We start from the raw sequence: 22,134 nt of genomic DNA on the forward strand, positions 1-22,134 counted from the left end.
TAGTTGGTGATATTCGATGAAAATGTTCAAGTTTAAAGTTATTTGTATAAATATATGAAAATATGAAGCACCTCTCCATATTTTACAACCTGCCATACACTTCCTTTGAATACTGATCAGGAATGGAATAAATTTTACATAACAAAGCTTGCCATTGTAAAAATGATAAATAACATTCAGACTTTGTTTTTTATGGTATTGAGGAGTACTTTTGCATAATTCAACATTTTTTAAAGGGATGTAGGCAGGCACGGGGCAATCCACATAAAATGTAATACCAATATTTTCCATATTCAATAGAAAGACTGATATTGCATTTTTGGATTTAATAATTTTATATTTAACACTCATAATCTGGTCTTTAGGCAATTGGACGCAGTCGGGACTCGCGCCCTAAATGGCTTCAGCGAAGCTATTCTATACACAAGGCGGCTAACGACAGTAATTAATCATATTTATGTATTGAGGTGGATAATTGTTACAATAAGTTAACCGTCTACATCAGGGGTTCACAGAGTGTATCTCGCGGGCCAATTATGTCCTATATGTATATGTTAAATCTGTATTATTATTTATTCTTCATACCGAATATTAAAAATTATATTTAAAATTAAATATCCTCTGGCAGGAATAAATGGTCAGACACTTTGATATTTGTGTACGCAGATGTGCGAAGTGAGGGAGGTTCGGTGCAGGTGCAATTATAGGCGCGCCGATAGCCATAGTTGTTGTGTTGTTAGCTGTCAAATTTTACCGGTTCTGTTGAAAAATATAGTTAAACATGCTCATTAAATGGCTTCTTCATTTGAAAGTACCTATATTTGTGAAAAAACATTATATCTATAAATCAAACTTAAAATGAAAATTAAGAGACAACCATATCCACAAAATTCGAGCCTAGGTTGCAGGTTTTAGTTTCAAATAAACAATTGCATAAATCACATGGTGAAAAAAATTTAAATATTTTTTTAGTACTTATATTAATAAGACTAATAATAATGTATATTTAGAGGCGGCGCTCGTGGTGCAGTGCGTACGGCGCTTGCCTTCCACCCGAGAGTTTTGGGTTCAATTCCCGGTCAGGACACAATATTTATGTGTTTTTCTCAAAGCCTGGGTGTCTGTGATTGTTCAAAATTACTAACAACAACCTTGTACGAAAAAGCAAGGACATGGTTATTAATAATTCTAAAAAAAAATGTATAGGTATATAGATAAAAATGTAAGTTTACACAATGATTTTTTTTTTAATTTTTTGCCTTTTTTTTATAAACAGAAAATATTTATAAAAGAAAGGGCAGGGCGGCCCGTCAAATATTTTTGATTTCAAAATTGACCCTTTGACGAAAAAGTTTGTGAACCCCTGGTCTAAACTGTCAAAAAGTGCTATGTTTTAACAGCCACTCTCTTGGCTGTGTTAACTTTTAGAGCGAGATAAACAGTTTTGATGGTTAACTTATTGTAACAAATATTAGCCTCAATACATAAATATGATGAACTACAGTCGATAGCCGTCTTGCGTATCCCACAGGTGTCGCAATAAAAAAATAACATGAAAACATAAAAATGATAAAACGATGTACCTATTAAAGTTTGTTTTGAATTGCTGTCATTTCTTTTATCATGTCCGATCCTAAGAAGATCATATTATGGACCACGACAGAATGGAGGTCGTATTGACAGATTTTAGTTTTCACAAGAAATGTATATTAGTCGCCTTCTCAACCTATTAGGAACATCATTCTCTGCTCCGTACACATGAAAAACATTTGCCATACCCGGAATTCGAACTCGGAACTCACGACATTATAAGCTGGCACGTTACCGTTCAAGTAATAAGTATAAAACATTTAAAATGTCAGGCCCCTGTGAGGTAGAATTATAGAATTCTCGGGAAACACGGAAAACTATGTTTTTCTAAAGTTATTCAGGAACTAAATTTAAATTGATAAAAAAGGTTTTTTGAAACATATTAAAAATAATTACGTTGACATCATGGTAGATGCGTCTTAAACTTATAATTTGTAATGTCCACAATATGTAAAATAAATAAATTGAAATTGAACAAAGCAATATTTTTAAAAAAAGGTCAGTACTTTTCTGTTGTAATTTTATCTGGTTATATATTAATTATTGTTAGGTACTAGAAGCTTAAATTTTGAAGGATTATGGCAAATTTTTCGATAACAATGGAAGAAAAATATCATCTTGTTTAGATAAGTACCTAAGTATCTTGTTTTTTTCTAAATGTCTGGTAAATTATTGTAACATAGATATAAACAATTAAGATTTAAAAAAGAGTTGTTTCAACAAAACTGTTCACACTGATAAGCAACAATTCCCCACCCCCGTTGTCAACCATTTTTGAGGGGAAAATATTATCTCACCGTTTATTATCCAGTAGACGTTGAGAGTTCTTTTCCCATGCGATGATGGCCAAGGGGCTGGACGTGATGGAGCACAGAAGCTGCAGAGCGTCACCTTCGATGATATCGCTGTTCACAGGATACGAGGTGAAGTCACGATCAAGGACTGCAAGAAAGAAATTCAATTAATCACAGAGTAAATGGGCAATAATAAATTCCAAATTTAGAGATTAATAGCTTTTACTACCTTTTAATCTGTCAATTTAATAATATATAAGAAGTAAGTAAGTCCCCCACGATAGCCGCGTGGCTTAAGCGCCGGTCTATAGTGTCGAGGGTCTCAGGTTCGAATCCTGGGTCTGGCAAGTACACATATTGTTTTTCAATTTGTGTATGAGTCAGAGTATGGACCTAATAGGTTGAGCAAGTGGCTGACATCCATTTCTCGTAAAAATAAATCTGTTAAACCTCCACTCTGTGGGGGCCCATATGATCCTATTAGGATCGGACATGGTCGAAAAAAAATATTTTTGCCTCCATTTTCAAGTAAATAAAATTATTTCAAGCCTTTTAGACTACACACACGACAATTACCTACTAGATGTTACCATAAATATAAGGAAGTTGCGGTTTATGTATTCAACGCAGGGACGGTTTGGAAATGGTTATATCAGGCAGAGAATGCACAGGTGTCGCACGCCCATCAGTCCGGCACAGTAGGGATGCATGAGGAATGTAACCAACCACACACTGCGTCTATGCACAAGTACAACGAAATTGCTATATTTAGAGCACGGTTCAGTGATGAACATTCTTACCAAAGAAGGGAATCAGCTAAAAAAGATCAATGAATGAAAGGTGGGTAGTTTATGGGGGTGCACCCCTTCAAACTACAAAATAAAATTTTGGGAGCAACCGGTTGAAGTGGGGTAGTCAGTTGAAGATGACCCTCACATCTGACGACCCATAGAAGCAACATCCGTACAAAAATGCAAGATCCCCAAACCTTTAATTTTGGCTGACGGATAACCGTTTCTCCAATAACTGAAGAAATTAGTATCTCAATAGGAAGAATTAGGAAAATAATTCATGAAAAATTGGCCATGGTCAGTGAGAAATGGATTCCGAGAATTTTGAAATCATTTCACAAAGATGTTAAGTCTCCTCACATAGAGACAGCTTAAATGTATGAAATTGAAGCAAAAAAAAAAAGATCAATGGGTCCACATAATATGAAATTAGCTAAAAGTGACTTCGCATGGCAAGATCATTTGAAGAGAAGTTCACACTAATTCTACGATGACGTCATTTATTTACCAACAAGTGTGTAAAAAGACAATCTGTCATGATGAGTACGTAAATGCGAACAATGATATATTTCGGCATTATTATTTAGAAAAAATAATCCGGTAAAATTTGTGGAAAACTGCAGCCGACTAAGTAATCACAATGAACATAAAAAATGGCAGCCATTGCTTGTGTCAGAAAATCGGAATGCCAACTGAGCGATGTTAATATTTGTGGAGTTTACCAATTTAACCATGCTTCACGCGTTTTCTAAATAATTTCATAACGCCATAACAGAAATAACGTAATAAGACTCCTTACTGACCGGAGAACTTGGAGGTGCTGGGTGAGTAGGTAGCCAATTTTTTTCCACGTTCGGTGATCATAGAAATCCTGACACAAAAATGGAGTTGGCAGTAGAAGCAGAAGACTTCCCATACACCCGTAAATGTACAAGTTGGAAAAATATGCTGTCATGGCAAATGACTTCCGGGATGAGAAAGGATTTTACTCTTGTTAAATTTGTATTATCAAAATTGGTTGAGAAATATCGACAATAGGATTCGGGCCTTCCCCCGCAATAAGTTGCTTGCTTACAGAATAAAATATAATCACAATAGGTAAAAGTAATTTGATATTACAGTCAAAACAACCCTCCACAAGAATAATAAATTAATTATTATTTATTGCCTGCTTATAAAATAATATTCAATACCTAGCAGAAGTCAGCTATCATTATTTTAGAGGGAAGTAAAATGTACTTATGAGAAGGGTTGTAGAATTTTAATAATCAAATGTTATAAAAATAAACGTGGAAAAGGTTCGAAAGGCAAAGGGCACTGGTTCTCCTTAATATGTACTAGTCTAAATACATACATCGCACCCAGGGAATAATAATGGCACAAGTCCAATTTGTCATTTTTGAGTTAAGTATGCAGAAATGTTCCAAGATATCATTTCTATCCGCACAAATAGCGGCATAATTCTTAAAAATATAATGGTGGCCCTAAAAGCATTTTTGTCATTATCATATTATTATAACATTTTACTTGAATTCAAGCAGAAATAGTGGCACACTGGTCATTGTGCCATTGTTATTGCAGATAACATTCAAAATGAGATGACTCAAGTGTGCCAACTTCAAGCTATTATAAAGTAATTTAAAAAAAACTGATTTAACACACTAAAATAAAATATTCAAACTGCTCTACTGCAAAAACAGCTTTTCGAGTTGTGCCACTATTATTCCCCGGGTGCGACATATACGTATTATAAAATAAATAGATGTAGATATTATTTTAATTTCAAAATAGACAAACAATAATATTATAATGTGTTCGAAAAAAACAAATGAAAATACGAATTTGTTTATGGACGTCGTTTGAAATTGGAACTTGGACGTTTCATAGGTAGGTAAGTTAGGTAGGTACCTGACAATATTTTAATTTAAAATGTATTCCAAACAATACTCACAAAATTCTTTTATTTAACAGTTTATCACATTAAAAAAAAAAGTGGGCACTGGATTGAAATTCGCCACTTCAGCAAATCAGAGCCGCCGTGCTAGGTTGAATTACGGCCGAAACGGTAAACAAACGTATCGAAATACAAAAAAGTAAAATAATATAAAATGTATGCCGAAAAAAAATTGTGAACAAATCGTGAACATATTGACATTTTCCGCAGTTTTTCTTTCATATAAAATGCACTCCACGCTGATAAAAATGCAATGTCAAATATATTGAATTTCACGCTAGAACTAACAACTAGAATTCAAATAAAAAGTATTTTTTTTATGAAAATAATACTAGATAGTACTGTTACTGGTTTTATTTGTAAAGAAAATGGCGTTGATACGAAATAAAACAATAAAATTTCCATTTGAATGTGCCTATCCTCCCTCAGTCAATTCAATACTAATTAGGCACTTACTAGGTATATTGAAAGTATTTTTTTTAAATAATATTAGTGAGAAATAGAGATGTATGATAAGTACCTACCATTATTATGGGTACCTAACCTAATAAGTATATTATAGCGAAACTATTGTCACACATAATAATGAGTTAATTAGTTTCTAATCAATTAAGATTACAATTTTTGTTGTTAAATTCCGATTGAAAATTACGCAATATTATATTGTGTTCATATGAAAGATTACCATTACATAACAGTTAATACCTACCCATTCCTCATTTTTTTTCGGATTTTGTAAACCTTCTTTTTGTCAAAACAATAAATCCACGACAGCAAAACGCAGGTAATTTACGTACATATTAAAAAAAGATTGATGACTCGAGTACGCTATTTGGACGTCGCAGAGAGCGTGGCCACCTGTGGTCTACTCATACACAAGGCGGCTATTGACGGTAGTTTATCATATTTGAATGCTGTATGTCGAAAACATTACAAGTCACAATTATTGTGTTTTTGTCAAAATAGTCATAAGTATATAAAAATAAATAGCGAAAAGTCTTTATGTAAACTATATTATTTTATAATACCTAAGTGTTAACGGTTGTCCTCAAGAAACTACAAAAAAGTTACCCTACATTTGTGTATTTCGGTAATACCTATGAAGATTTTAGCAACTTATGTCATTCTTTTTTTAAATGTCAGCTAAACATCGCCGCTTACTTCTTCTTTTTCTTCTTTGGGCCATGTCCGATCCTGATAAGATCATATGGGCCTCCATAGAGTGGAGGTTTGTATTAACAGATTTTATTTTTACGAGAAATGGATGTCAGCCACTTGCTCAACCTATTAGGTCCATACTCTGACTCATACGCAAATTGAAAAACAATATGTGTACTTGCCAGACCCAGGATTCGAAACTGGGACCCTCGACTCTATAGGCCGGCGTTTAGCCACGCGGCCCCGCTTACTTCAGCAGATCACAAACAAATAATTGAGTATGAACACCAGAAATAAGACAGCAAGACAAAACAAAACATAGATATAAATAAACGTATACGAGATGGAGACAGAGAGAAGACGTATGAGAATATTGACATGTGGTACTGCCAACTGGTAATATTTGCTAGTACATACCCCATAATCATATTTAGTTAATTTTTCAATAAAATTTAATAAGCTGTTGAATCGGGATATTTCGCAACCTGAATATTGAGAGAAATTTCCTGTTTGGTAAGATTCGAGACTCAATAGATTATAGAATATACGGATTGGTATACCCACCACGTTTGGCGGATGCTGTAAGCCCATTGAATTACGTGTAAATTATTAATTTACATCTTAACACCATAATAATAATTATTTCCAACAAAGGTGCCGAAGATAATGGAACATAATTAATACGAAATGCTGGGTTTAAGTCTTAAGCACTACAACTTTACTATAGTACAGGGGTGGCGAACCTATGACACGCGTGCCACTACGCGAATGAAAACCAATAAAAAATTTCAAAAAAGTTTTACAAATAAATATTATACTTACCTACATATAAAAAATAATAACGACATAGCCATGCGCTTACCCTTCGATTTTTAATATTATTTTTACCAATCGACGCGCAGATCGCATTGTACAAAAAATAGGAGGCAAAAAAACGAGCTGACTGCGAAAAATTGTGTAACCTGCGACCCGCGGCGGAATTTTTCACCTAAAATGAACGAGCCGACTGTTTGGCACATCAGACAGTCGAAGAATATTTTTTGGGGAAATTTTGGCACGCGTATATAAAAAGGTTCGCTAACCCTGCTATAGTACATAATACTCACTCAATATTGAATACTTTGTATAAGGAAATAGGAAACGTAAACGTACTTAATATAAACACTATATTATGTACTATAAAATAACGCCTCATAGCAGTGATTCCCAACATGGTCCGCAAAATTTTGCGAAAAATGACAAGTTGACACCTTTTTGTAATCTAATGCTACAGGTAAGTATAGATATACCACCATAAATCGTCAGGTGTTCGAATTTAGAACTAAGCTCATCACAGTATAAAAAGTATTGAATGATGTCAATTGCATGTGGCGCCAACACTCGGCAGACAACATACTGGTGGATCCATAGTATTGCTACTAAGTTTTACTGACATGTCCATTAGATTTGGACAGAGTGAAAATACATACATATTATGACGTCAGGATTAATTATTTTGCAAGAACAGGACACCCGTCGGTTTGAGTCAAGATTGCGAATAGAAAAGAAGATTCTGTGTACACGGAAAAAAATTTGCCTGCGGCGCCAACATTCTATGATTATATGGAAGAATTTTATATATACTTAATCGAGGCGAGAAATAAAAAAAACTGTAGTAGGTATGTAATCGATTTACTTATATTAAATTTTACAAACAGTATGGGGCGGCATTCTACTGCTACACGTATATTTTGTAAATTATCAATCTGTACTTTAATGTTATTAACAACCGCGTGATTTTGCAAAACGCTTGAAGGGTTCCGCCGAATAAAAAATGTTGAGAAACACTGCCCTATTCAAATTTTGAGTGATTTCAATTTTGTACCATTTCTTTAATTTGAATCGTTTTTAGTGACTCAGTTTTCATCTAAACTGCAATGCAGTGTTTGCCAAAACTTTTTTACCTGAGCGATAGACTGGGAAAGGGAATTACCTGCGTTTTGTGGCACACCAAATAAAAATCCCCCAAATAATTTAATAATATAATATATTAGTAATTAATTATTATAAATAAAAAATAAGTCTTAGTAAAAGTTTATTAGGCAGGTACCTAACAATATAATATTGTTTTTTATCAATGTATCATATTGTGATATTATATTATACCTACATAAATGAATATAATGTACAAGTACAATGTACTTACATAGGTAGATAACATAGATTAATCGTTTTATTAGTGAGAAGGATGCAATTGATCTTGAGGAAGAATTAGACATGTCATAATGCGGTTCTAAATTAGATTAAAAAAAAACACGTAATTATTACTATCTACATCTACATCAACCATCCGTAATCATTCCTATTTTTTGATGTTGTTTACAGGGGCGTTGAGAAAGCTAAGTCGCAAATATACGACGATCTAAACGGCAAAAGACAATAATTGATGGCTGTAGTAACAAAATAATCGAGGATGCAAAAATACTTACATTTGATAAACAACTGATAGAAGCCATTTAGAAAATGATGCAGTGAGGTTTTCTACTGTCTTCTGCATCTCTGACAAAATTTTATATTTGTTTGAGGAGGCGTCTTCGCGACACACAGTTTGGCAGACACTGCAAAGGCATCTTCAAACACTATGCACATTCATCTTACAATAACATAGTTGATTCAATTATATGTCGGCAAAATTTGCAATTTTGGTAAAAACGTTTCGAATCGAAATCAATATAGGTACTTAGGTATATGATCCATAAAATATTCGACTGATTCTTGCCTTAGCCTTGAAGTGTGTTTTGAAATATTTTTAGCTGGTCGTATCTCAATCGTTTTGTCAAACTCATATAAAAAAGCATTCCCGATAACCTATATTTTTAGTTTATTATTGGAACACCTTCAACACAGGTGGTTTGTTTGTGCAAAAATATTTGGCGAATGCGACAGTAATAATAATATACTGTGTTTGTACCTCCAGCTCATGTGGGAAGTATTGTGAAGCCCTTGGTGAGGTCGTAACAAGAGAAACAACAATAATTCAATATAACTACGTATTATCAATGTTATAATAAGCTATGTCACACGATATTAAAAAATAAATACATAGTGTGAAAATGCACATATAAAATTTTCCATTGCATCAGCTCGATCAAAAATTATAGCAAAAAATAAGTGTTATTTTACGCACAGATAATATGTGAACTCAATAAAACGTCATTATTTATTGCAACACTAGCGACCGCCCACGACTTCATCCGCGAGAAATATGGAAAGAAAAGACTGAAAAAATTTAATAGTAGGTAAGCTGATTCGCACAGTGCCCACCATAGTCAGGTCGTGATACGAAACTGAAAAATTCGATCGTAGTGGTACTCATACTTATTGGCAATAATTTGAACGAAATATGCAATCTAAAATGTTAATATATGGTTAACAGGATAATCAATAACTAGCACTACCACCGTAACTAGAAATTCATTTTAAACACCATTTAAGCAGCTCTGGAAATTGAAATCTCGAGCGTGATGTTTGCTAAAAATAATCTGCGATTCGAAATTACTTGCAACCAATTATAACATTAAGGCTTTTCAACTTCATAACGCTTTGGGCTGCATCAGTGTTGCCAATCAGAGTATAATCATACTAAACTGCTTACTAAGCTTAGTGGAATTTTGATTCCGCTAAACATATAAAATAGTACCTACCTACCTAAACTTTTTTTTTTTAATTTAACGAATTATTCACAAGATTTGAGAATGTAACATCCTTTATTGAACATACATAACATGAAAACACCTCAGATAGGTATAATATAGGTATAGATTCCTGACGGGACAATCCAGTGGATGTGGGTGCGAGTCCCGCTGGGCGTCATATTTTTTCAAAAGATTCTTTCTATTAGGTAGGTAGAGTACATATATCTGAAGTGTTTTTAGGTAATTGTTAACCTGAAATATGCCAAAAATACTATAATATTGAAGGATTCAAAACGAATAATGTTCTGTAGGTACCTATACTATAGATTTTTTAAATGCTAAAATGTTGACACCTTTAAACTATAATGAGTATAAAATAAGATGTTGACACTGGGCTTTATTTAAGTGTTAGGGGAAAACAATTTAAAATGCACTCACCCGCGTATGAAAGCGTCACCGATGTAGAAAGCATCGACCCGTATTCACCTTTCGCCAGACACCTATAAAGTCCGGAATCCTGAAGCCCCTTCTGTCCCTTTTTGCTGCCGAACCTCTTGAAGAAGAGAGTCCCGTTCGCCAAAACGATTCTCCTCTGATCGTCCTCGGGGATCTCTGTCCCGTTATGGTACCAGACGTACGTGGGCGGAGGCCCCGCCGGGACAGAACTGGCCGAGGTCTTTTGATTGGCTAACTTCTTTGGCGTGTTTTCCAAATGTTTCTTCTCCGGGCGACGTCTGTTCGCGTGCTTTCGTTTGCCAGGTTTGACGACGTCGCCGGACGAATCGGAGGGACGCTTCGGGTCGGCGTCGGCCGGGGAAAAGCCGCCGTCGGAACTGGCGTCCAAGCTGTCGATACCTGGAAATTATTCGAGATTACAAACTGGACGGAAATGAAAAAAAGCAAGCATTCAAAGAACAACATTAGTTTTTTTAATATTTAATGTTAAATAAAAAATCTAAAAATAATCGGTTGCTAAGAAAAACTTGTGTTTGTTAAATCAAGTTAAGACCTTTATTTAGTTTTTACGAACGAATTAGTTTTTCTTGCTCAAAATAATATTTTACAAGGGCGAATTTATGAAATTCTATTTCAGATCAAAGTCGAGAACTTTTTTAAAGCTTTTCTTACTTACTTTTTACGGCCGTATTCGCTTTTTTGTAAACAATAAAAAAATGTTTTACCGGCAAATTTAATTTAAAATCAAAGTCAGTAGGTAGCGAATTTCTCGAGATTCGAGAATCATCTTTCCTCATTATTTCTTGAGATAAGAAATGTCGATCATAGCATCTAGTCTTGACTTGTCATTCTGAACGAAATTTAAATAGGTATAGGGATGTACATATCGTTGGTTTTTTGGCTTATATCAGTATAATCGGTAGGCTCCAGTAAATTTTGCATGGCAGACTGCAGGTCGTGCATCACTGGTCTAAAGCGATCATCGGTAATGAGTCTTCGTGATATATGAGGGTTATGGATTTACTCATTGCTTTAATGTCGGCATAACGAGACAATATTATAATAAGACTTTCATTGCTAATTTTGTTACGAATTTATGAAATTTAGAAGGTTTCTAATAAATTATAGTTACCTTTAGAATAATCGCTGTCGTTGACGCCGTCATCGACGCCATCCTCCTCCTTCAGCGGCACGGTCGCATGTTTCCTCTTGCCCTCGCCATCTCCGGACTCCTCGCCCTTCTGCTTCCGCTGCGAAGACGACGAGGTCGGACCGCCCTGATGGCTCTTGGATAGGTCCAGCATGTTGCTCTGCTTGAGGGGGGCGGTGGCGGCCTCGCGGGGGTCGGGGGCGCCACAGGGTAGGTAGAAGGGCGCACCCCGCACCCCCGGCACCGCCGCCGGCGCCTCGGGACCCCCTCCGCCTGCCCACACTGCAAAAGAGAAATCAAACAATTAGAAATCAATATCAATTGACTATGAATATAATAATTGAGGTATTAAGGATTCAACTAGCACGAGTGACATAATACATAAAAAAACGAGTTTTCATATCACAATTTATTATAGGTTCGTATTTATGTGTGAAACACGATTTAAAAAATTAACTACCACTTTATTGTATGAAAATTTGATAACATTTTATTTACGGTTAATTGCTATTAAGTAGGTGTATATTTTCATTCATGTGAATGTATAATATGTATGACTTGTTCACTTTAATACACTAACAAAATTAATACATAACCGTAGTATATCTAGAATAATAATAATGGATCTTTTGTGAAGAAGATCTCATTTACATAATGTTGAAACTCATCTTACGCAGGTGAAATATAATAAAAAAATATTCGAAGCGATTTGAATGAAGAGTTATTTCCCGCCCAATTGATATTACAAATAATAGCAGATCAGTGATCAGTCGTGCACCTTGGGAGAAGACACAACTTACTGATGGATACAAAGGTCAACACTACTATGAATGGCAGAGTTCTCGTACGTCGGAAAAGTACATAGCCAAATATAGATCACAACTTTTAGACTACCTATGTAAGACAAAGTCCGTCGGATAAAGCCACGGATATCGTCTTAGACCTTGTCCACATGTCGCGTGTCCCACCGCATTTTACGCTCCAGTACCAAAAATGTTTTCCGTCCAGATAACGCGTTCCATTTGACAGTGAAAAAGCTAGGTGACGTAATTCATTTTTGAATCGGCATAAAAAACGCAAGTGTAAGAAAAAAGTCCGACAACTCAATTGTGTTACTAGGTTTCAATGAGATTTTGTAATTAGGAATAACTTGCAATATGTATTCTCGGCACTTTACACGCTAGGTGAGGGTAATTTATTTTGGAGTGGTTCTAAACGCCGCGATCTTGAAAGTCTAGCGATCGCAAGTGCATGTGGACGGCTCAATGAGGTCACATGTACCTGGAATGCGCACGAGTTTATACGCGCGAGTCAAATCGCGCCATCTGGACAAGGCCTAAGTACCGATCAAAATACATCATTCATTTCGATTTTAATTCGATGTTCTTTTATTTGACGTAGCTGTACGAATTATTTTTATTTATACACGTAGTAGGTAGGTATGACTAGATATCGATATTTTAATATTGAAGAATGCAATTATCATTGTTTTAAGTACCTAAGATAATTCTATATCGTGCGAAACCGGGTACTTTAGCCAGCATACTAGGTACTACCTATAATTGGAATTGATTTTTTTGTTGGCTATAAGTATCAAAGAGATCAATTATTCAACAAAACTAATATGGAATATGTACCTACTGCATCTTTTATTAAATACGGAATAGTACACAACATTTAAGAAAGTAAGTAACAATCCTTTTTTTATTAAAATGTAATATTATTTTCCAATATAATATTAGGTATCTAGGGAGAAATGCATCATTTGATTAAAAACATTGAAAAACGTTATTAAAAAGAGATACGTAATAATATAATGTTTCCATACCCATAAGAACACGTAAACAAATACTAAACATCACAGTTCGATACATTATTTTGAATTAGATAGGTATGTAGGTATATCACTAAACTTCACTGTTCACAAAAAGCATGTATCCACGCTAAAATCACACACGCGCTGTTATCAGCATTACGACTGCACTTGCACTGCATCATTTGCATTCAGCGATGCAGTAAGGTGACCTATATATCTGGATAGGTGTCAAGTTCGAGCCTGGAAGGCGCCGATATTAAAATAATACGTCTTACAAAATGTAAAAAGAAATTTAAAAAAAACTCCAAAAATATAACAATGCAGTCATTAGGCCAGGCCAGTGATTTAAAATCTTTTTTGTTTGGCGAAGTGAATGTATAATATAAAACATTTCGTAAAATGTTTGGATTTTTTCCAGTCATATTAGGTTAACATAACCCCTTACCTAAAAATAATTCCCCAAATATTTTCTTTCCTTTAAGTTTCAGTTTTAAATATGTCACTTTCAACGATTAACAAAATACATACCTACATAATATTTACAATCATTTCGAAAACCATTGCAAATTCTCCCATGACAAGTTGGTGATCACTGCATTCGGCAGCCAGAAATAAAAATTAAAAAAAAAACCGGCAGAAAGGCATTGAATGAATTTGTCATTACTTTGACAGTTTCTTAGTGGGGCAGCAATAAATTGCATATATTTATTATGAAGCCATGGAGCTAAAGCGTCATTTCCGTTAGAATGAATGGGACGGTAGGTTAGTATTTTAACCATGAATAACATGTTGTTTTTGAAGTTATACTTCTTTTGGCGCGTTTCGGAAATCAGATATCAGAGTGTATTTTTGGCGTGTGACATTTAACACATAATTTATTTTTTAACACGAAAAAAAACGCACTCGATCGGATTCGAACCACCGATTGTTCGGTTATCAGCCGAACGTACTACCTTTACGCCACATTATGATACCTACTGCAATCGTGACGATTATACAGTATAATAGTATAGTTTGGAATTGTTCCGTTGCCTAGGCAGCGAATTTATTATTGTCAGCCATTTGCAATTCCTTACGTAAACAAACGATTAAAAAACGAAAAAACGAAACTTTAAAAATAAAAACAGCGAGAAACCATTATATAATTTAGTAATATAAGTTGAAGTGTATAGAAATAAACCAAAGGCGTTCCAATAAGCGGTCGTTTTTCTTGAGTGTGTAATTTAACAAGATAATTAAGAGCTAGTCAAAGAATCTAGTTTATCACAAGTTTTGTTTTTGTTTTTGTTTTGTTACGCCAAAAAAGTATAACTTCTAACGCGCGTACATAAGTAGGTACACACACCGATTTTTTTAAATTAACATTCAATGAATTTATTTTCAAATTTTCTCATTAGAATTCTACAATTCTACAGTTGCTTAAAAAGTAAACAGCAGGTAAACAGTAAATCTGTTATCTCTATATATATAAAAATCTCGTGTCACGATGTTTGTGGTCGAACTCCTCCGAAATGGCTCGACCGATTTTTATGATTTTTTTTTAGGTATGAGAATAGGTCAACAAGTATATTTCATACCGCTAGGTGATTAGGGTATCTCTATCCAGAATTTTTTTTCTTTTATTTTTTTGAAAATTTCTTTTTGTATTTTTTTATTATTTTACATCAAAAAAAATACCTATAACTCCAAATTTTCACGCTCTTACCCCCACCCTCCCATTTTTTAATAGCGATTTTATTATTTTTGTATGAACAAATTTAACTGTCGTTCGTATTTCAAACAGAACGAAATTATTTATGTTGTTGAATGACAGATGGCGCTACATCCGAGAAGAATTCAAGAGAAGCGTCGCGTCATTTTGACATTTCATTCGGCATATCACAACGCAGTGCGTGCAAAATTTTGTACGATTTATTTTAATTTATCTATTTTTATGTGCGTGTATTACAGTGCACAATGCCATCAAGACGCAAGGGGGGCCATTTGGGCCGTCGAACGAATAAAGCAACAAACATGCGAAATAGTAGAGCAGAAAGAACAGACGAACAAATCCAACAAGATAACAAAAACGTGCGTGTAAGCATGTCGCAATTGCGTGCATCTCAATCACAAGAGGCACGAGCTGAACGAAATCAACAACGACAATTGGAACGGAGCCAAGCGCGCCGGTTCGTAGTTAACACACGCAGAGCATATGACCGACAACGCCAACAAGTACATCGAACATTTACATCCGCTTCGTTCCTTCGTCTCGCATTCGAGTACGAGCCAGATATTGACTATTCCGCTCATCCGAAAGTACTGATTGGTGCTATGGACAAAGAATGTCCCCATTGTCATGCGCTCAAATTCAAACATGAGTCAGCCGGGATGTGTTGCGCATCAGGAAAAATGCAACTACCAGAAATTGAGATACCACCAGAACCATTGAACGGCTTGCTCATCGGCACGGTTCCAGTTTCAAACCTGTTCCTGAAGTCCATTCGAACATTCAATTCATGCTTCCAAAAGACTTCGTTCGGAGCAACAGAAATAGTTCACAATACTGCGGCAAATGGTCAACAATTCCATTCTACGTTCAAAATCAAAGGCCAAGTATACCACAAAGTAGGCTCATTGCTGCCAATGCCAAACGAACCACATACATTTTTACAAATCTACTTCATGGGCGGTGAGGACATCAATCATGTGGATGCACGTTGCGGCTACAATAGCCTCAATTCGCCTAATGCCAGGCGCATCATCGGCGAACTGGACGCCCTGTTGAATGAGCACAATGAATTATTGAAATTCTTCAAAGCACACATACACGAATTGCAAAGTGACAATCACGCTATTGTCATCAATCCTGATAAAACACCAGCTGGAGAGCACGTGCTTTGATTAAATGCGCCTGTTGTTGACGACATTGCTGGAATCATGGTTGGCGACCGCACATCGACGCGAGAAATCGTGATTCGAAGAAGAAACAATAATCTGGAGTTCATCGCTGACACACACCGTTCATACGACGCTCTCCAATATCCGCTAATTTTCTGGAAGGGACAAGACGGATATTGCATAAACATTAAACAACGAGATCCTGTCACAGGTAATTCATTCATTATGAACATCATTACTCATTTTGAATTGAGAAAATGAATGGTCGATGTTTTTTTGTTTTTATCGGCGGTCATCGTCTACAGCGCTCTATTCCTCTTTCTGTCATATATCCCATCCCAACACACTTACGATACATTCGTTATTTTTTATTTAACATCCAAAATATTCACTAGAAATAATTTATATGGCAGAACAACGTTTGCCGGGTCAGCTAGTATTATCATAAAAGCTTAGTGTTACTACGTTTTTTAATAGGTAGGCACTACGTATGCTTTATATAATTTATAAAAAAGAATCGAAGAGCCACCGAGACGCGATTCAATAGTGAATAGACCAAACGGCTGGTTCACTGTGCGTTGCATAAAAATATTACACATTCGCAATCACAAGAACAAAGTTAGTTAACTGCCGGACGTCAGTTACAATTAAGTTAGTAATGTCATTTACCTTAACTGATTGCAAACTCGGTCGCCTTCTGATCAGCGGAGTTTGGTGTAAGGTAGCCACATTCCCGAAATAAAACACAGTTTTAGAAATAATTTACATGAATCATAGACGGACCGATTCGTCGATAGCTATAAGAGCACTTAGCTGGGAAGTAAGAGATGATATTATGAGTTCATTTTTATCCAGAATTTGCGGTAGGTAGGTAACATGTATGTTTCGGGTTTTTCAAAATTAAGTATTTTCTTCAACAACAAGAATGGCCAATTGGTGTAATATGTAGGCACCGTATTACAATAGACGTCATGTTAAAATAATGCTTATACATCAGACATAATTCATATTTTAATCAGTTATTTTCAATGTCTAATGGGAGTGAAATTGTTTTCAAACTGAATCGTAGGTACGCTGATTCTATCTATAAAGCTCAAATTACACTGCAAACGCCGATCATCTGCCCCGATCGTAAAATGTCATTTCGCATCAGTTATTTTCAATGTCTAATGGGAGTGAAATTGTTTTCAAACTGAATCGTAGGTACGCTGATTCTATCTATAAAGCTCAAATTACACTGCAAACGCCGATCATCTGCCCCGATCGTAAAATGTCATTTCGCATCATTCCCTTGAGTCGTGATGTAAATAGAGTAATATTTCATATTTTTCGCGCACGACTCCGTCGACTATCGGTGACAGTTGGATAGGCGGTTACCGTACGTTCCCGGAGATCAATGACACAGATCATACAGAATAAAGGAAACTTCAATTTATTACTTAAAAAAAACATACAATTACGAACATAATTTATAAAAAATTGATATACCTACGTAGGTAATTAAAAATACATTTTATAACTTAAAAATAAACAGTTCAATTTTTAATGTTTCCCCCGAGCAACTACAGGACTCAAAAAGGCGCAGGAGGACAAAAAGGTTTAGAAACACTGTTCCAAAGGATTGTTGCACTGATAACAGCTTTATTGTCATTACTTATTGGCGAGTTGAGGCGAGATGCCATTTTATGATGTTATGTGTCATTAATGAAACGGCGATGTTCAGCAAAATTAAAATTAATCTCAAATGGTAGATATCCATCAGATATACCTATTTACTGATCCCCTGACAATAATCATGTAATCGACAGAATTAGAAAGATAAATATTGCTTATGTCTAACTGGTGTGTTGTTAGTACGTATAGTTATAACTTTTAATGAACAAAAGTGAGAAAGTGAAATAGAATTGACTCAGCGGGGCTGGAAGGATAGAGAGTAGGTAGTCGGGAACTAACCCTCGACCGTCGCTCCGGCGCGTCCGAATCTAATTCGCCATGTTTTCGCGCCAAAGTGCGGGTGCCCGTGAAATATTGATAATAATTATTGTAACTTCAATCAATATCCATATCTTGTATCTCGTGTGAAAAGCGAAATATACTTCATATTTAACCTCCCCGAATCTGTGGTTTTAATTTATTAAGTATAGTGAAACAAACCCTCCGACATAAACCCTTCCATATCACTACTTACCAAAAGACTAATATGCATAATTAATTAGCTTGTGATTAATTGGTGCCAGACCAAGATACATAATAATATGTTCATAAACTGACGAACATTGTATAAAAACTGTTCGAAAGTGAAAACTGTTTACGACATTTAAAATGTTTTGATATAAATTTCCATTAACTATTGTTTTTATTCAATGAATAATTTACAAGATTTAAGAATGTAATATTCTAAGTATTGAACATACATCTCAATTTGGGAAGCGCTTCAGAGAGTATTATAGGAGCCAATAGTTAAAATTTGTCGTAATTAGTGTGACAGCTTTAGCATAGTGGTCTATGCGCGGCGGGCGCGATACCCGAGAGATGCAGGTTCGAACCTGCAGGGTCTTACTTTTTTCAAAAAGATTTTTTATATTGGTTATAATACATTTTGTCAGAAGTGTTTTTAAAAATTATGTATAAATTTCCATGTTTTTTTTTGTTTGTATTCCCGCCATGGATGAAAAACATTGTTCACGTAACTACAGATAGCCAATTTATTATGTACAATACGTGTGAGTATTTTAGTAAATATATCTGATGGATATCATGACGGTTTTTTCCTGCTAGGTACTTAAACTCTGACCTGTCCATTCAGAGCCCTATCGACTTTTCTCGTGACCATCTTCTTAAAAGGCAGGGTTCCTTGTTCAGGTATATCTTTGGATAATAATAAATTGAATGACACCTTAACAATTATTTCCTTTCCCAAAAAGGAGATCGGCGAAATCAGTTTGGCACCAAAGTATTACGTAGCTACTAAAAACATCTTGTCCGACACTTATGTTAGTATGTAATTACAGTCGAACTTGGTTATTACGAATAAGATGGGACAGACAGAATTTGCTCATTACAAGCGTTACTCGTTATATCAGAGAATAGGTATTTTTAAATGAGCGGTCACGTAACACAAAAAATCGCAATGCAAACAAAAAAAAAGTTTCCCCGAAACAAGTATGGCATTCATAGCTACAAAAGAAGTTGTTTATTGTAATGAAGCTGGTAGGTACCAAGGTACTTACTTCACAAGCCTTGGATTTTTTTGGACCTTTTCACACAATAACACCATGAAAGAAAAGACAAAATCCGTGATAGTTAGCGCATAATAACACCAGGGATTCCCAGATGATAATGACGGAAGTTCCGTCACAGTAGACACCGTCTAATAAATTTAAAGAAAATTAAATTAACCATTTAGATCGGTATACTGGACCATCGGTGTTGCCAACTATCATTCAAAAAACGCTTGATTTTCTCTAAATTGAAAAATGTCTAGAAACTAGCATTTCAAAAAAATCAGTCGTAATTACCTATTAATATCGTTTTTACCAGGATAAAATTATTTATTATTTCATAACTTTACTAATAAGTCATATTATCTACAATCAAGAATTAATGCCGTTACGAAATATGGTAATCAGTGAAGTTTTGCAAACAACAATAATTTTATTGGTAAAATATTTAAGTATATACAACAGGATAGATAGCATAGCATGCTGATTTTCGAGCAAAGCTGGTGTAATAATCTGACTGTTTTAATACCTTACGCCAGATGCGAATTTTATAAGCTAGGCACATGTTTACTCAAAAATTCTAGATCAGTGCGTCTATTCTATACACTAGGCGGCTATCGACGGTAGTTTAGCGTATATATGTATTGATTTTTATAATTGTTACAATAAATTAGCCGCCTAAACTGTCTCGCTCTAAAAGTTTACACAGCCAAGAGAGAGACTGTTAAAACCATAGAGGTATTAAATAAAAAAGGGGCAAGGAATCGGCTTTCTCATACAACTGAATGAAGCAGGCCAACAATACCCGACAACTTACGAGAAATGGCGACGCGATAAAAAAATCAAGGCATCACAGAAGATTTACTTTGGTCATTATAACGTACCCATTATAATATAATGTTAACGTGGAAATTTTGCGGCAACTTGATTACATGTCCGCCTCACCATACTTTTTCACCATACCAGCTTGCTTCACCATACTTTCATATAACCTGCCACCCTAGGTTAAAACAAAGCACATTTTGACAGTTAAATTATTGCAACAGTTAACCGCCTCAGTACATAAATATAATAAACTATCTTCGATAGCCGCCTTCTGTATAGAATAGACCCACTGACAAGAAAGGCGCCAAGTTGGTATCGCTGGCCACCACGAGTAAAAACGAATTACACTCGTATCGGTATTGTTTGCTAGCATTGATTTTGTAGTAAAAAATACTAATAACCGACTTTGAAACCAAAATAGCCTCACAACTATGATTTTTTTTATATCAACGTAAATATCAATCTATAAACAATAAAAAAACCAATGATGATCGCCTACCATTAGAAAATATATTTCGTACCTAATGAAATAAAAAAAAAAAAACTTAATAGGTATGTATGAAAGAAAATTTTTAAATTCAGAAAAGGACACAATATATTTTAGTGTAAATTGACTATTAGTGTAAAGTCGTTCTATAATAAAACTGGTGTTCCACATTCTTATCACGCGATTTTTTTTTATAATTCAAAATAAACTTGATGAAAATAATATTATTTCAGAAAAGAAGCCAAACTACCTATTAACTTAGTTAGACTTATCTTCAAAGTAAAATTAACATTAAAATATTCTGAAATAATATTTCTACAACCAATCCAGTTAGCAAAGTTTAAACGATAAACGAGAAAATGATTAGGCTTTATAGTATCTTTGAATTTCCAAAGGATAACAAATTGAATCCTGAGAATAAAGGATCTCGAATAGGCGGCATTGAACTCAGCCTTCTTTCGCACTTGCCTAATCCGTTAAATTAACAGCAACGTAACAAGACGTACAAAAGGATAATAATGTAATGAATCAAAGTTTGGGAAGCGGTAGGGATTGTACGTACAATACGTATACAAAACAAAGTCAGGGAAAATAAAAAGCGCAAAATGAATTATGTAGTTATAAATCCATAGAAAAAAGACTACAAAAAGCAGAATACATATTATTATTAAATTAAATATTACTAGGTGGAAAGCGCATCCAAGGATGTACGAAAAAATATATTAATGCTTCTTTATTTTAAGGACTTTGTGTTGACATCTATAATTTATTAATGTATGTCATGTAAAATAACAGAGAATGATTGCCTTTAAATTTGTAAGTACCTAACCCTACTATAATTATAGTCAGGTCGTGATAAGAAACTGTAAACCTCGATAGTACTGCTAGTGATTGCTCATGCTTCTAATGTAATATGGTAAACGATGGCATATTGATGATTTGAAAGAAATTTTGCAATGGAAAACCTTCATTTATTACTAAGATAATCAATAAGTAGCACTACTGTCGTAATGCGAAATTCAGTGCACGGCCTTAACCTAATCCAATAATCATTTTTTCCGTTTTTAAAAAAATATCGTTTTTATTACTACCGTTATTAAATTTTTTTTTCGGTTAGGTACATGTTCAAACATGCGCGTTAACATGATCTTATTCCCTACTTCATTTATCGTTTGTCAATTTATGCGCTACAGCCGTATTTTGTAGTTTAACCACTGAGGAATGCCAATAGAAATGGCGTATTTCAAAAGAATACTACGAGTACCTTATTCTTAGGTCAATAATTATTATAAAGCAAACATTATTCGTAGAATGTTTATCACATTTGAATGTCCAAAG

General features: G+C 34.8%; 1 protein-coding gene across 1 annotated transcript in view; it reads right to left on the reverse strand.

The window, feature by feature from the left end:
- Positions 1 to 22,134, reverse strand: part of LOC147073347 (protogenin B-like) — a 350,529-nt gene that overhangs the window by 31,802 nt on the left and 296,593 nt on the right. Inside the window, exons 2-4 of the mRNA XM_085945435.1 lie at positions 11,550 to 11,849; positions 10,400 to 10,816; positions 2,388 to 2,532 (exon numbers count right to left, since the gene is read on the reverse strand). Of these exons, the coding sequence (XP_085801561.1) occupies positions 2,388 to 2,532; positions 10,400 to 10,816; positions 11,550 to 11,849 (862 nt within the window). The remainder of the gene's footprint in view (positions 1 to 2,387; positions 2,533 to 10,399; positions 10,817 to 11,549; positions 11,850 to 22,134) is intronic.

This window comes from Rhyacophila brunnea, unplaced genomic scaffold (assembly GCF_057557595.1).
Source record: "Rhyacophila brunnea isolate RB1 unplaced genomic scaffold, BYU_Rbru_1.0 scaffold_18, whole genome shotgun sequence".
NCBI lineage: Eukaryota > Metazoa > Arthropoda > Insecta > Trichoptera > Rhyacophilidae > Rhyacophila > Rhyacophila brunnea.